Source organism: Microcaecilia unicolor, chromosome 7 (assembly GCF_901765095.1).
Source record: "Microcaecilia unicolor chromosome 7, aMicUni1.1, whole genome shotgun sequence".
NCBI lineage: Eukaryota > Metazoa > Chordata > Amphibia > Gymnophiona > Siphonopidae > Microcaecilia > Microcaecilia unicolor.
The window spans coordinates 244,310,190-244,327,494 of record NC_044037.1 but is presented as its reverse complement, the minus strand read 5'-3'; the positions used below and the strand labels follow the sequence as shown (position 1 = coordinate 244,327,494).

General features: G+C 42.1%; 1 protein-coding gene across 1 annotated transcript in view; it reads left to right on the top strand.

Annotated features, from left to right (window-relative positions):
• Positions 1-17,305, top strand: part of TANC1 (tetratricopeptide repeat, ankyrin repeat and coiled-coil containing 1) — a 296,811-nt gene that overhangs the window by 142,920 nt on the left and 136,586 nt on the right. Inside the window, 1 exon segment of the mRNA XM_030209133.1 lies at positions 10,192-10,296. Within this exon segment, the coding sequence (XP_030064993.1) occupies positions 10,192-10,296 (105 nt within the window).

Below are 17,305 nucleotides of genomic sequence, written 5' to 3'. Positions count from 1 at the left end.
AGTAGCTAGATTTAGGATGCTCTGGCAGTGTCTAGATGGGCACCCAAGGGGGAATCCTGTATAGGTCACCCAAAGTTAGGCGCCGGGTTGATCACGCACTAAGTTGATATTCTATAAACGCTTTGCCCTAGCTTAGTGCACATTTCAGGCTAGATTCTATATATGGTGCCTGAAAAATCCACGCCCCAAAAAATATGCCTAGGCGTATTCTATAAAATACACCTAAATTTAGGCGTGTTTATAGAATAAGCCTAAATTTTCATGTAGATTATAGAATACACTGAGCACCCATCTGTATAGCTAAATTTAGTGGTGGGCAGTTACGCCAAGTAAAACTTGATGTTAATCCCGATGCCTAAATTAGGCACGGACTGGATGTATTCTATAACTAAGCACATAGATTTTAGAAATGCTCTTTCACACCCATGACCATGCCCCCTTTTTCAACTATGCGACTTAGAATTTACACGTATCATATTGCAGAATATGCTTAGGTAGTTGTGCTTATAAATTCTAATTAATGCCAATTAGTGTTAATTGCTTGTTAGTGGCAATTATCAGCGCCAATTGACTTGTTAACTAATTAAGTTGCACACGCGTCCGGAATATGAACGGATTTGCACACGCAACTTAATTCATGCTATATAACAGTGTTTCCCAAGTCCAGTCCTGGAGGACCCCTTGCCAGTCAGATTTTCAGCATAGCCACAATGAATATGCATGAACTTGATTTGCATATACTGCTTCCATTATGTGCAAGTCTCTTTCATGTATATTCATTGTGGATATCCTGAAAACCTGACTGGCAAGGGGTACTCCAGGACTGGACTTGGGAAACACTGCTATATAGAATCTGGGGGCTTAAGCCTGACTTTGGGTGCAAGCATTTACTCTTGCAGTTATTTTAACAGTGCACCTAAATTCTGCCCTGACATGGCCATGCCTCCCCATGGCCACACACCCTTTGGAGTTGCACACTGTGAAATATGGTGTAGGGCAGATCTGCAAGTAACTTCTATTGACTGCCAATGAAGTGCTTGTTAGTGCCAATTATTGATTATCACCAATTTAACCAATTACTTTGCAAGTGAATCTTTGATCCACGCGCAAAATAGAGACTCTGAATGACCTATATAGAATCCCTCTTTTGAGGCTCCTAAATTGATTTAAGAGATGGCAGACAAATATCTAGCTGCCTTACTGCCAACAGCTAGTCACTTAGGAATTTTGATATTGGTTTTATAGCACTCGGCAGCTCCTTTTCAGAAAGCACAAGTTGGTCCTTTCACAGTTGCCTATCCTGCCTTGAAGAGGTCACACAGGGCCACCAAGGGAGGAGGGAGCAAGATTCCCTGGGCTTTGCCTCCAAGGAGGGCCTGTGCCAATGATCAAAAGAGACTGCTCTGCCAGCCACAGGTCATCCTTCCTGCCGCATCCTGCCTATGTGGAAACAGGAAGTTAATTCACAGGAGGCGGGATGCGGCAGGAAGATGGACCTGTGGCTGACAGTGCATTCTCTCTTATTCGCTGTTGTGGGAGGGGGGCGGTGGTGGCAGCAGGGGGAGCAGTGGTGTGGGGCCCTGAAGATTGTTTGCCCCGGGCCCAGCTTTGTGTCTCAGCAGCCCTGATGTCAAATGCATAATACACGTGATTCTGCTTTATAAGGGAGGTGAGTATAAGACCTTTGCAGCATACGATTTTGGTCACTCTACAAGACCATCACCCTATCAGTTTTTTTAATAATATTTCAATACAGGTAGCAAGAGAACTTTATATTCTTAGTTTTGGAAAAATAAGTATTTACACTACTAGCTAAATATCAAATTTACATAGTGTCCAGCAAAAAAGGGGCCACTTAACAGTTACTGTGCAATTGTTTAAACATTTAATAAGACTTTTGAAAATACATTAGAATGTGGGGTTTTTTTCTTAGTTCATAATTTATGTTGAAAGTGTCCTCCTTCAACCTTGACACATTCATGAAGTCTTCAACGCCACTGATCTGTTGGCTCAATAAATTCTAGTGTTTCATTAATTGAGCTCAGCTGTTTTACGAGCTCAGTGCACTGGAGCTCCATTCTGTTGAAAAATAAAGTACTCAGAAATGCCTCTAATTTCAGGCAGAAGTTTTTGTTGCAGTAGGACACTTTTAGGTTATTTGGAAAAATGTTGGGTTGTTTTATATGGACACCATGTCTATCCTTTTCTATATATCTGGGTTCTAAATATTATACTGTTAACATGCAGTTGCATTTTGTGCTGCTATTAGGGCTGCATTTCTGAAGGAGACTGAGAACTGTAAGGCTGTTTTAGATTATTTAGGGGCCCTTTTACTAAGGCGTGCCGAAAAGTGGCCTGTGTTGGTGTAGGCATGTGTTTTGTAAACACGCAGGTCATTTTTTTCAGCACGCCTGCAAAAAAGGGGGTTTTGCTCACATTAGTCCTCTCCTTAAGTCACTTCACTGGCTCCCTAGCTGTTTCCGTATTCAGTTCAAACTTCTCTTATTGACCTAGAAGTGCATTCACTCTGCCACTCCCCAGTTACCTCTCCACTCTCGAATCTCCCTATGCCCCCCTCGAGTACTCCGTTCTGTTGATAAATATCTCTTATCTGTCCCCTTCTCCCCTACTGCTAATTCTAGACTCCGTTCCTTTTATCTTGCTGCACCTCACGCCTGGAATAGACTTCCCGAGCCTGTATGTCTAGCCCCGTCTTTGGCCGTTTTCAAGTCCAGACTTAAAGCCCACTTCTTTACCACTGCTTTTGACTCCTAACCATTACTCACTTGCCTTGCCCTTTATCCTCACCTCTTTGCTCACTTACCCTTAATTGTTCTGTCTGTTTTCCTGTCTTATCTAGATTGTAAGCTCTTTGAGCAGGGACTGTCTCTTTTTTGTGTATGGTGTACAGCGCTGCATATGCCTTGTAACGCTATAGAAATGATAAATAGTAGTAGTAGTTTTTTTGTGGCCAAAAATGGACATGCTGCAAAATTAAAACCAGCACGGGTCCATTTTCAGCCTGAGACCTTACCGCCACCCATTGACTTAGCGATAAGGTTTTGCGCGCTAACCAGACGGTGAGCAGCCAGCACGCGTAAACTGCCGATTTAACACCAGGTAAGCATCATGCAGTAGAAAATAGAAAATATTTTCTACCGCATCTTATGGATGCGCGTAAATTACCGCCCAAGGTATGTAGTTCCAATATGGCATGCGTTGGATGCGCCTTAGTAAAAGGGCCCCTTAATGTGTAATTTATCAATTTGTATTTTATATTTCTTATCTTTTCATTACTTTTTATTCTTTTAATTTATTTAGGGCTGCATTTTGCTTAAAATTTGTAATCGCAATTAATTGCATGATTTAAAGGTATGTTTATTTTTCCCCCCACTGCAGCTCCTTGTGACTCTGGGAAATAGTGGGTTAGGTGACTCACCCAGAGTCACAAGGAACAGCAGTAGGAAATTATTTATCTTTAATAATGCAATTAATTGCAATTAAAATTTTAATGGCAATGCAGCCCTAGATTATGTATTTTATGAGAGATTAACTACGAATAATTTTCTTTAATGCTGATAGCTGGTTATACAATAAAATCATTACATTTTTGGCTTGATGTAAATAGTAAGCTTTATTAGTAAGCAAGCTGGTTTTCATTGAGGCTTACTGAGTAATGTCCTTGGAAATTCCACTGCATGCTAAATTGTGCCAGGCTCTTGTTTTCCTTTTTTTTTTTTTTTATCAGCATTCTGTGCATTGACATCATTCCAACACATTTTTATCGCTTGAGTTCCCACAGATCCTTATGCATTTGGTAATATTTTTTCAAGTACTGGTATTGAAAGATGTGAGACACTTCTGCAGTGCTGCTCATATGACTTGTATTTGTTTCTATGGAGCACAGATGCTATAAAGTGAGAGACAAGATTGGTAGTGTAAAAATCACATAAGATAACGGTAAATTAAAAAATGTATTTTAAAACACATTTTCTGACTGGACTAATGAGGATTTTTGAAATTTTAGAAGCTTGGGAAGAGCAAGTCAGATTGGCATTACTATTTCAGAATGAGTTGATTTAGTCAATTAGTAATGTAGAATGAATAGAAATTAGGGATTTGGACGTATCATCTAACCCCTACGTTTTCAACCTTGTTTCCTAGGGTTTTCTTGAGTCTCATCTGATTTGCAGAACCTTTAGGGGGTCTTTTACAAAGCCAAGTTTTTAGTTCGCAGTAGAAAAACAGCTGGCAGTAAACACTGAGACACCCATTATATTCCTATGGGCATCTCAGCGTTTACAGCTAGCTGATTTTTACCGTGAGCTAAAAACGCTAGCTTTGTAAAAGGTCCCCTTAGTTCACTAAATAACTGGGAATCTGGTAGAAACTTAATAGCTGGTATGGATGGATAGACTGTACTATCTTAATCTGACATCATTTTCTACGTTTCTGTGAAGGAAGGAACTTGCCTAATTTTCAGCTTCTATCAGTGGGAATATAATATGGTTCCGGGCATGAAATTAAAAACATGCCTCAGAATAGTTTTATTCCTCAGTACAGGTTTATTTTCACCTTCGTGTATCAATAACTGGGTTCTGTAAACATAAGTGCTAATAAAGAATGTATTTTGCAAAGTTACACAACAAAGACTTAAATCCCTCAGGACAAGCATTGGTGTTTTTATGGTGGCTCAGCATGCCTTGGTTTGTCTTTTTCAGTGAAACTGATGGTCACATTTTACAACTCTGCTGTTTATTCCTGCTTGTTTTAGAAATTATCAGTAGTTTTCCACCCCTACCCATCAGTGGAATATCTTTTTTGATGCTTTTCCTGTAGTTCTCTTTGTTAAGCTTTCAGCATCTTTAATAGTTTTCTTTTCTTTTTTTGCTGTTGAATCTTGTTTTATTTTTTTTTTTTTGCTGTTGCATCTTGTTTTATTTTTTTAAATCTTTATTGCAAAAATAAAATAAACACATAGTGATAAAAGAAACGGGAACATCAGAATACTTACAGCCAACAGCTCAACAAACATCCCAGAATTCCACACCCTCCCCCTTAAACATAGTTCCATGGACCCATGGGGTGTCCCCCCCCCCCCGATAGTCCTGGATGATCTAGATCTCCATCACTTCTCCAGGTGAACAGTATGAAAGGCAAAATCAGGAGATGTCCAGATGTGAGTTGGGTAACTATTAGATCTCCAAACTTGATAGCAATCCGAAGTTTGATTAAATTGTCTTAAGGTGTCCATTTTTAAGGCCGTCAATTCGGACATCAAGTAGAAGTAACCCAGTTTACATAACAACTGAGCTTCTGTAGGGACACATGGCTGCTTCCAGTACGCGACTAAAGCCAATTGGGTGGCTATAAAGATATGAATGACCAACCTGTGCTGAACAGGTTTAACCCCCTCAGGTTTATGATGAAGTAAGCAATGTTCCGTCTTCAAGGGTTATGGGATTTGCAGTATCCGTTATACCAAATCAATAACACCACGCCAATAAAACTGAATAATAGGACAAGTCATTTTCTTTCTATTTTTGATATCCTTGTGAACAGGTCCTTTGCAGTAGCTTCTTAAAAGCCTTTCTAGTCATGGTGCCTTTATTTTTTTTCAGGATGTCTGCCTATGGAAATTTCTTCTCCTTTTTGCACTTTATTCTTATGTAGGTTTTGCAAAAAAGTAACATTCGCTGGAGAAAGAAAGAGTTTTCACACATTTTCTGTATTGCGTATTCCTTTTAAGAGATGATGGTTTATGGTTGCAAAGTAAGATTCATGATAACAGTCCTTGCTATTTAAAAACGAAAGAACATGGTTTCCTTTCTTCTTGGAGTATATTCCTAGTATAGCACTGCCAAAGTTTAATGAGAAACCAATATTCATTTCTACCCATAAAACATTTCAAAATTTAGATAACTTGAAAAAGGTCAAATGGAAAATCTTTTAAAATGTCAGTTTGGTTTAATCCATTTTTCAAGATTAATAGCTCCTATATTAATTGGCTGGGCTGGAAGGAAAGGAGTATCTGCACCATGGAGCATGTAGTACAAAACAGACTTTGACTTTTCAAGAATTAAGACAAATATAAGCTGGCAGGTTGACAAGTTTCAGTGGCTTCAACTGAGAAACTTTTGGAGCAAGGAAAGTTGATTTTCAGTTGTTGCAGGATGAACCGGTGGTGGTTACAATTTGTACCAGATTAATGGTTTCTTAGAAAATAGTGTATCTATTTTATAGAAAGCTAAAAATGATCTTTATGTACATGGATCACATCATTTTCGGTACTTTATAGTAAGGATGGTGAATTGGTATATACTGCCATAGGGCATCCTGATACCTTACTTGGAATGCCCTGGACTCACTGTTAAACTGCAACTCGGATTGAACTTGGCCAGTATCTGAGCAAAATCTGAAAAAGGTCATCTGTTAGAGATCTTTGCCTCCAGAGAAGAGGGGTCTGAAAAGATGACAGGTGAGAATCCCTCGGTGGAATCAAATTCTTCTCACATTGACTGTTCAGTTTACTTCAGACTGAGGGTGCACTGATTCATGAGTTAAACACCTATCAGAACAAAGCATCGACTCTGAGCTGATCAACACAAAGGCTATAAAGGCTTCCTCTTTAAGGCCATTCAAAGTCAACTCTTTAAGTGCTGAGCATTTGGAACAATGCACCTCAGTGGTTGAAGCTTAATGTTGTGGATACTAAGAATCTGTACTACAGAGGAGGCAGTAGTAGGCAGATTGTTTGCTCCAAAGCTGAGTTAAACTAGTGACTGCTTCTGCCACTTCCATATTTCTAGAAAATCAGAGTTCCAGAGATTTGATGGTTCTCAGCAAGAAGACTGGCCTTCAGGGTTTTTTTTTTTAAATAGTACTGAAAACTTTAAGAAAGGGTTGTCAAATATAAAGCCCGTAGGCTGTATCAGATCACTGCCTTCCTCCATTTGTGCAGCCCAACTACCTTGGGAAGCATATGGTATTAAAAAGAAATTGTCAAAATCAGCTGATGACGGGATTTCCCAGCAGTGGAAGCACTGTAGATAGCTCCAGCTGCAATGAGCTATCAGAGGGGGTGGCTGGAGTGAATAGCAGCTCCTGCTGCTATCAGTTGATTAGACAGTCAATGTTGGTTACTCTGTGGTAGGAGTGAGGCTTGGAGGTAGTGAACCTGGAAGTAACTAGGAAAGTTTTGGGTTACACTATGATGAACCTGTGGCAGTGCAGGTAGGAGCCACCAGAATTAAGCAGTGATATGCCAAAAGCAGCACAGGGTTGGGGATGTATAGGTTTCAGTCATGGGAGCGCACAGTCGGGCAGTTCAGAAGCTAGGAGCAGTAAAGCAACAAGTAGAGGACAGCGGTTATAATGCAAGGGAATATGAGACAGCTGGTGTTATTGGGACTGAGGACTTTTAAATGATTCACTCAAAAGTTCCCAGTCCACCAATTGTCCCATATTCCCTTGTGTTACAACTGTTAGCTGCCCTCTAATTGTTACTTTACTGCTCCTAGCTTCTGCACTGCAGAGACTTTTACTTTGGAGGCTATCTGGGAGAGGCAGTTTCTGAGCATGGGAAAGTCATCTGTTGTGGATCCTCCAACTCCCTTGTTTTTGTTTTTTCTTTTCTTGCTTTCTTTTTGTGCTCATGTGCAGATGGATAGGAAATAATTCCTAGAGGCATATTTTGCATGTTTTCCCAGACCATGCCCCCTCCCTTCTACTGCTGCCACATTGCTGTCCCTGCTGGCCCCTCTCTTAGTGATTTAGATTTGTACTTCATTTTCTTATAAATTTTACTGTGAATCCTAATGACTGATCATAAACCTTTTTTAGGTGTCCTTTTCCTAAGCTGCATTAGGTGCTAATTAACGCAGCAAAAAATGGAATATCGCGGGACACGTTCAGATGTCCTTCGGTAACTTAGAGATCTGTACACGCTAATCACATGCTAATTTCTTGGGAGAGCACATGTCATGGGTGGAGAATTGGTGCTCCTGAACTTACTAGTTAGCACATCTTCATTGCCACGCACTAACTGGCTGGCACAAGGATATTGCATGAGGCCGTACTACAAAAAGGGGCGGCGGTAAGTGCTCACACAGTAATTTTTTTTTAAATGGCTGCATCCTAATGACAAGGTTAGCACATGGCCATTAATGCAAAACATAGAAAAAAAAAGCTGTGGTTAAAATGGCCTTATTGTGCAGGAAAGACCTGTTTAAGGGGTGCTAAGTCCACTTTTTACCACAGCTTAGTAAAAGGACCCCTTAATGATTGCTATGTACAGTGACATCTAGTGACTGAATTGTATAGTTTGCTACTCTTTGCTATATGTATAGGCCTCCTAGTGGTGGAGAAGCATGGCAATACCTGTTGCATTGGGACGGTGGCACCCTATGGTTAAACTGTAAAATCCATTCTTTAAAATCTGTTGACAGTGGCATCTGATGGTTAGATATATTATCACAGTTTTATTTTTATTATTATTTCCAGACCAATAAAGTTTAAATACTATCAAACCATCTAAAACTTCCCCCTTCCACACAGAGAGACAATGCAGATGTGCACACACACACATGGGAGTTGGAAAGAATTATATTAGCCAAGTTTCACATGCTTTCCCCACTTTCTTTTAAATATGTTGCCAGTTTTATCTCTGTTGTAGTGGCATAACTAATGGGTGGGCACAGACCCACCCAGCAGCAGGACCACACTCTCCTCTCTCCCTCTCTGCCAGCGGCCCGGTATCTGCTGCTGTCTCTGAACCCTCTCCCTAGTGTACCTCAGAGGCAGCCGCAGCAATTCTGCTGCCTCCTTCTCCAAGAGGGGATTGGGGGGAGAGGAAGATGTGTTGGATATTGGCGGGGGAGAGCTGAGGGGAAGGTTTAAAAAAAAACCTCATATCTACAGGGGGGGGGGAGGGGGGTTAAGGGGGTGGAAGGACCCATCCAAGTTAACCCAGATATTTAGGTCTAGATACGCCACTGCTCTGCTACCTCCCCCTCCTCCAGGAGGGCATCTGGGTAATCATCGCCTTATCTGTGAATAGATTTTGTGTTGATTCAGAGTCTATTCCTCTTGAGCTTCATATCTTGAGCCCCAGTTCTGATCTATTGGAAAAGCATTGCTTCTTTCCCTTTGCTAAAACCTTTCAAGTATTAAGTATTTTTCTCCTTCTAGATGTAGGTAATTTTTTTTTTTTTTTTAAATCTCATGTCCTGCAGCTTCGGCAGACTTGCCCCTTCTCCAGCAGTTTAGTTGCTGTTGTATGGACCACCTGTATCCTATCTTTTCTGAGAGATGGTCTCCAGAATGGAACATTGTATTCTAGACTGGTATCGCCTTTTTTTTTTGTGCTGGTTAGACCCCATTGACTCCCTCTGATTCACCACCTGGACATAAGGAGAGGACAAGAGTTTTTGAATTATATGTAGGACATGATGCTGCAGGCTGCTAGCAGGCATGATTCTTTCAAACGAGCCAATAGATGGCAGCGTTGTCCATGTTTATATTTTGCTCCACAGATTTTATTGTTCATTTTAATTGTTTCCATTTATTTTTAATAAATTGTCATTAGTGCCATTTTTATTGTAAAATTAGGTTGCATAAGTATTACACTTTGGCGTTTTGTTGTAAATACATATAATAAAGGGCTAGATACAGTCATTATATATTATAATTTTCTTTACCTTGAGCTGGGAAGGTGTCAGTCTTTCAGAACAGATCATTTGTCAAGTACATTTCCCAGACTTAAATGTCCCATGTTGGATAAATTGTCTGCTAATGAAAAGCAGCTGCAAGTTAATCTGTTTATAATTTTCACACAGTGAGGTTGACCAGATGAAAATAATTGTTGTACTGAGATTAAAAACAAAAGAAAAAAAAACTGGAGCAGTCCTGTTTAAATGTTGTCCCAGTTCAGCCCTGTGTTTTATTGGATTCTGCTTCAGGAACTTCACTGCAATCTAATTGCTTTCATTTTCCAGCAGCGTTTACATTCCAAAAGTGAGCCTGACTGCAGCACACGTCAGCCGCAGTAGAGGTGCACTTTTGCTCTTCACTGAAGTAGCTTCTTGTAGCAAAGCTTTTCAGATTTGTCTGAGGAAGTCTAGTGCACAGGATATGTGGCAGCTTGCAATCTGCATGGAACAAACTGATGTGCTCAAATCTTTCTCCCTGCAGGTCCAATCAGGAAACTGAAGTATGTAGAAAGTCCCAGGGTGCCTGGAGATACCCTGGCTATGCCTCTGCGAAAAGTATCAGAGCTTCCAGAGTCCTGTCAGAATGGTAAGAAGTAATACTAGTTTGTATATATTTTATGTGATTAATTCTAGTTAGAAGATACTGAATATGAGCTTAGTAGTGATCTTCCTTCACACAGTAATGTTTTATTGAGTTGAAATAGCTGATTTGATGGAGAGATTAATTGCTTGAATGTTACATACCACACATAACCAAGTTCAAAAATGAATGTGTTTGCTGTTAGCATGTATGTAACAGTCTGATCTATGTAAAATAAATTATTGGGGTTTTTTTTTTTTACATTGCAAAAGATTTTACAGTATCTTTGCCAAAGGGGAAGGCTGAATTCTGGGTGTTGGCAAGCAAGTCACATTTCTAGCTCTGAATGTAATTGGTATTCTTAGTCTGAAGTTGCCATTGAGTAGCCCATAATAATAATAAGAGTTATTTAATTGACTGTTGTGTTTAGAGGAAACCAAAACTAGGCATATTATTTTTAGGGGTTGTACAATTGTGGGAATATTACATGTTTACAATACTTTTGCCAGTGCAATAAACAGCATTGCTTAAAAAACTGCAGAGTTGAAGTTCATTTAGAAAGATTGTGGATATTCTTGCTCTTAAGCTGAAAGGATAAGGAAGCATTGCTGGCCCTCTACTCCCACTTACTTCTGTTGCTGCTAAGCCTAAATGAGCTCCTGCAAGAAATCTGACTCCTCATATTTCTCTTATCAGAGGCTAAAATTCCAGAAGAGATCAAAACAGTTTACTCAGAGTCCTGGGGTATTGATGTCCGCCAGAGCTTAAAATTCAGCAACTAGTGTGGATACAATATTTGGTTTCAATTTATTCTTCTTTCCAAACCATAAATGTCCATTCAGAAAGTCCCTTCACTCTTTCTCCTCTGTGTCAGAGGCAGGGCCGGTGTTAGACTTGCTGGGGCCCAGTTCAGAAAGTAAGGAGGTGGAGAAATAAAAACAGAAACACACTTCATTTCGTACTGAACATAACCAGTAATATAACCACGAAGCGGGGATGGCCTCCCACCTTGGGCTAAAGCCCCCCCCCCCCCCCCAAAAAAAAAAAAATTAGCATCTCCCTTGCTGTGGCTTGTGGGGATCCACCACCTCCAGAACTCTTTAAGCTCTGCAGCTGCAGCATTATTTTAGAGCTTCTGTCGCCCCCATTGCCCCCCCCCCCCCAAACACCTGCTCAGCTTTCACGAATGCATGAAATCCAAGCATGCATGGTGGGGGCAGCAGTGGCAGCGCAGGGATACTGTCACCAGCTGCAGAGCTTGGATATTTCTGACTGTTGAACCGGAGGAGAAGGTCTTCAGTTGGCGAGCCTTGGATATCCCTGCCAGCTCAGGTATGTATATTTTGCATTCGAGCGGGAAGAAGATATGGTGCCCACCCATTTTGGGCTCAAGGCCCCCCCACCATCAGCAATCTGTCTGTGCCATTGAACACTGAATACAATATAAAAACATCTGTAATGCACATATCCCAAAGCTAAAATAGTCCAGTTAATAAATTTTTAAAAACACTTTTTTTTTCTACCTTTGTTGTCTGAACATTTTGTTTCTCCATCATCTTGGCCCCAGTTTCTCTTTTCTGCTTTCTTGTCTGACTCCTGTTAATTCTCTTTCCAGTGTATGCTGTCCATTTTTCTTTTCTCCTCTCTTCTCTCTTGTTCCATTCCTTCTCTGCACTTGTATCTAACATATTGATTTTTCCCTTTCAGCTCTTTCTTCCTTTTATTTCTTTTCTGCCTCTTCCCACTCAAATTTCACCCTCTTATTCTTCTCTTTCTTTTTAATTTTCAGCTACCTTCCAAATTTTCCTCTCCTCTCAGTCCCTAGCTCTCCCATCTCACTCCTTTCCCAGCCTCCTATTTCCTTCCATCTACTCCCCATTACCACATTTCTACCTCTGTACTCACAATTCTCATCTCACTCATTCTTGCCATCCTCTCCCCTTTTGACCTCTCCCACATGGTTCCACAATTTCCAGAATCCCCTCTCCATCTCTCCACTCTTGTAGCCCACCCCACTCTCATTGCCTGATATCTTCCTGTCCCTTTCCCTCCATCCTCATATATCTTCCTGTCCCACCTCTCTTCCCTCCTGACCCCCCCCCCCCCCCCCGTGGGTCCATCTCTCCTCTCTCTTTTTCTCCCCAAACCCCATGGGTCCAGCATTACTCCCTCTTTTCTTTTCTTCTTCTTTCCTTTCTCTCCCTTCATGCAGTATCTCTTTCTTCCCCTCCATCCTATTGTTCAGCATTTCTCCATCCCTTCCACCCCAGACCCAACATTTCTCCCTCTCTTCCCTTCCTCCCTCCCTCCCTTCCATCTTCTAGTTAAACTTCTCTCTCTTTCTTCCAAACTGTCCTCCCATCCAGCATCTGTCCCATCCTCCCTACCACCACCAGGTCCACCATGTCTCCCTTTCTCTTCCCTCTGTCCATCCCATTGTCCACAATCTCTCTCCTTCTCCTCTGTTTCTGAGCCCATCATTTCTTCCCCTTTATCTCTTCCAACCCTGGTCCAGCATTTCTCCCTCTTTGAACCCCCTTCTCCGGTCTTTAAAAACAGCTACTCCTGGGGGCCCACATGGGCTGGCATGTCTTTCCCTTCTCTCCACCCCCGTCCGACGTCTCCCTTACCTTCCTGGACTACCTTTAAAATGCATTATTCTTTGCAGGGAGTTGCTGGCACGGTAGCGATTCTGATATGCTGCCTGTAGCCTTGGCGCTTTCCCTCTGCAGCGGTCTGCCTAGGTGGAAGCAGGAAGTTGCATCAGAGGGGGTCGGACCGCAGCAGAGGGAAAGCGCCGAGGAGGCTGCGGGCAGTATATCAGAATTGCTGCTGCGCTGGTGACCCCTTGCAAAGAACAATGCATTTTAAAGGTAGTCTGGGAAGGTGAGGGAGATGTCAGACGGGGGTGAAGAAAAAGGGAAGACGTGCTGGCCCACGGGGGCCTCCTGGTATTGTGAGGCCCAGGGCAGCTACCCTGTTTTCCCCCTCCCCCCTAATGCTGGCCTTGGTTAGAGAGACAGACACGTGCTCAGAGGTGTTGGAAGGAATTCCATTAGTCATGCAAGATAGCTTTTTCCCACTTATTTGAAGCAGAAATGAGGTTTGTCAGATGAAAGGTGGCAATTCTATAATTGGTGCCTCGCTTTAGGCACAACAGAGAGGCATGTTTAATGCCAATGTTATACCAGCTTAAGGACATGCCTAAGCAATAATAGAATATTAGTGCAAAGTTGCATTGGCCTGCCAAAAGTTGGGTGCATCTGCTTACACAACAGGGCAATGGCTGGCATAAGTGGGCACACCTAATTGCACTGTGCAATGCATTCAACTTATAGTATTCAATAAGTTGCACTTGTTGCCCATGACATGCTTATGCTATACCCATTTGCACCCTCCCCCCCCCCAACAATTGTGCACTAAATGCTTAGATGTCCTTTTTAAACGGGCGCTAATTCCATTTGCACGCGCTAAGCTTTAGTGAAAGGGCCCCTAAGTAAGTTAGGTACACTTTTAGCACTTATGTGCATAACTGCCAATCAAATGTTGGTGTCTAAATTTTGGAGGCAGCTTATAGTTTATATTTTTTCAAAAAGTTTCCCTCAACGATTTTTTTGTTGTCTCTTATTATATTTGCTCTATAGAATTGGGGACTTACCAGCAATGATGAAAGCTAAATGTAGCTAGAGTTGTTTATAAATCAGACGACAGTGAACAGACAGAGAGTTTTGTAATTCAGATGATATCTTTGAAGTTCTTTGGGGGGATGATTCTGCTGCTTATACGTGGGAGCCCCTGGCAGCGTTTCTAAATCTGATAGGAAGGAAGAAGTAATTGCAGCAAAAAAGACTCCCAAGACTCCAAATGAAACTGTTGAATCAGTACTGGTGAATTAGTATTGCTTCCAAGTGACGGAAAGCTACTTAAAAGCATATGAAGACATTCATTTAGGAGCACTTCTGTACCTCTTTACAGATTAAATGATAATATCTTAATGCATTTGTAATGTGAAACCAAAACACATCTAATTCCTGTTTCATTAAAATCCATATAAAGCAAAACTGGATCCCATAGTGTCCTGCAGCAATAGCTCCTTGCTTTTGTGCTGAAGATTAAAGGTGTTGGAACTCTTGCCATGTTGAATGGAGCAGTAGCGTTCCTAGCCTGGATGACATCCGGGGCAGATTGCCGATGTGCCCCCCCCCCCCCGGGTGTAGCGCACCCCCCCGGCGAAATGACCCCCCCCCCCGGGTGCATGCCGCTGGGGGGGGGTGCCGCGGCGCGCACCTGTCGGCTCCGAGTTCGCTAACTTCGCTCGTTCGCTTTAGCTCCCTCTGCCCCGGAACAGGAAGTAACCTATTCCGGGGCAGAGGGAGCCTCACCGAACGAGTGAAGTTAGCGAACTCGGAGCCGACAGGTGCGCGCCGCGGCACCCCCCAGCGGCGTACACCTGGGGCAGACCGCCCCCACCGCCCCCCCTTGGTACGCCACTGAAATGGGGGCTCATTTTCAAAGCCATTAGACACACAAAGTGGAGGAGTAGCCTAGTGGTTAGAGTGGTGAACTTTGGTCCTGGGGAACTGGGTTCAATTCCCACTGCAGGCACAGGCAGCTCCTTGTGACTCTGGGCAAGTCACTTAACCCTCCATTGCCCCAGGTACAAATAAGTACCTGTATATACTATGTAAACCACATTGAACCTGCTATGAGTGGGAAAGCGCGGGGTACAAATGTAAGAACAAAAAAACAAATGAGGTGTATTTTCAAAGCACTTAGACTTACAAAGTTGCATAGTAACCTGTTGGACTTTGAAAGATTAAGTGCTTTGAAAATTAGCCTCATGGTTACATACAAACCAAAGATCAGAGTAAAGTAAGCCTGCCCAAAACAAGAATAATCTAAAATAATGTTGAAATGAAGTTTTATGAGCAGCTGTAAGCTAAATACAAGGCCTAGATCAGTTAAAATTGATAGTGCTATGTTACTCATTTTTTAAATATTTTGGATATAATTTTAAATGCTTTCTGTATCCTGTTTGTTCAGCCAGGCCGCAAGTGGTACACTGTTAACATGAGACCTAACCTTTAGCTCTGTCCTCCTTCTTCCTTTTCCCTCTGTAGCACACTGTTATTTCAGTTTGCCGTTTAGCAAAGTAAAGGAAATGCATACTTGATATAGTCAAAATATTGTATAACTGTAGCTTCACATTTGAAAAGAAATACACATCAAAGTTTAATAAGCCAATGTCATTTTCATAATACATTTACTACACTTTTACACTTTTGGGGTGGCGATGAGCATTTTTTTAGCCGCCACCATCTGTATGAGCAATATTCAGTGCCAAGCCATGTCTGGGCACCTGCATTGAATATCCATGTTTGTGCAGTTAAGTGTGATATTCAGCCCTTAACTACATAAGTACATAAGTATTGCCATACTGGGAAAGACCAAAGGTCCATCAAGCCCAGCATCCTGATTCCAACAGTGGCCAATCCATGTCACAAATACCTGGCAAGATCCCACAAAAGTACAAAACATTTTTTATTGCTTATCCCAGAAATAGTGGATTTTCCTCAAGTCCATTTAATAATGGTCTATGGACTTTTTCTTTAGGAAACTGTCCAAACCTTTTTAAAACTACGCTAAGCTAACCACCTTTACCACATTCTCTGGCAACGAATTCCAGAGTTTAATTACACGTTGAGTGAAGAAAAATCTACTCCAATTCGTTTTTAATTTACTACATTGTAGCTTTTCCGCATGCCCCCTGGTCCTAGTATTTTTGGAAAGCGTAAACAGACGCTTCACATCTACCCGTTCCACTCCACTCTATCATATCTCCCCTCAGCCACCTTTTCTCCAAGCTGAAGAGCCGTAGCCACTTTAGCCTTTCCTCATAGGGAAGTCGTCCCATCCCCACAGGTCAACTCCCATTCCAGATATCTTTGTATTCCCTCCCAGGGGTCCCAGCCTCCCCCCCCAGGGAAACCTTAGTTTTACATCCCAACCAGTTAGTCCCAGTAACTCAGTCATTCCTAGTTCCATTAGCACCAGCCCCCAAAACATTCATAAGTGTAAATTCCTCCCCATCTTGACACAATCCACCCACTATACCAGCCCCTCCCCTCCCCCCTCTCCCATCCCTCCCTCCCTCCCCTCCTTCTTCTTCCCCTCTCCCCAAATGAACCCTTGTCTTTATCCATCTCCTAACAAGATAGTTATTGAGATCACATACATTTTGCCAGGGACCTCCACGCCCTATAAATAACAAATGTATTCAAACCTACTTTGTAACCTAGTTTGCTTTCAAACCAGCAATAACAAACAACAATTTTATCGCTTCACTGACATCCTCAGTATACCTTCCACCTCACCACACATGTCCACATTCAGTCTGATGGCTTCTCAGCAGGAAGACTGTTCAGTATTTTAGCCACGCCAGCCTTCGCTTTCTCTGCGCATTCAAAAGTTTGCCAATGTCCGTTCTGCATTATTTTCAGTGTGGCCGAATATAATAACATACATCTGATATTTTTATCATACAGCTGTCGGCACAATGGCGTAAACTGTCGCCTTCTTTCTTGCAAAGCAAACGAGTAATCCTGAAAAATGTGCACCTTGTGGCCTTCGTATTGCACAGCGTCCCGCTTCGCTCTGTAGCCATGTAAAATTTCAGCCTTATGAATATAATTATGTAGCTTAATAAGCACTGCTCTCGGAGTGGTGCGGCCATCTTGCTTCTTGCCCACGCGGTGCGCCTGTTCAAGGCATAACGGTCCCGCACTATCCGAAAGGGCAAACTCTTTTTTCAGCCAAGTTTCCATTAAAGTGGAAAGGACCACATCCACGATCGTTTCTGGTATTCCAATGATCCATAAATTAGATCTCCAGGAGCGTTTTTTGAGGTCGTCCACCTTTTCCAACAACATCTTCACCGTGCTGGCCATCTTGCCCCGCTCCTCTGCAGCCGATGGGCCCATGTATTCCAGGGACGAAACCCTCTGCTTCAGATCTC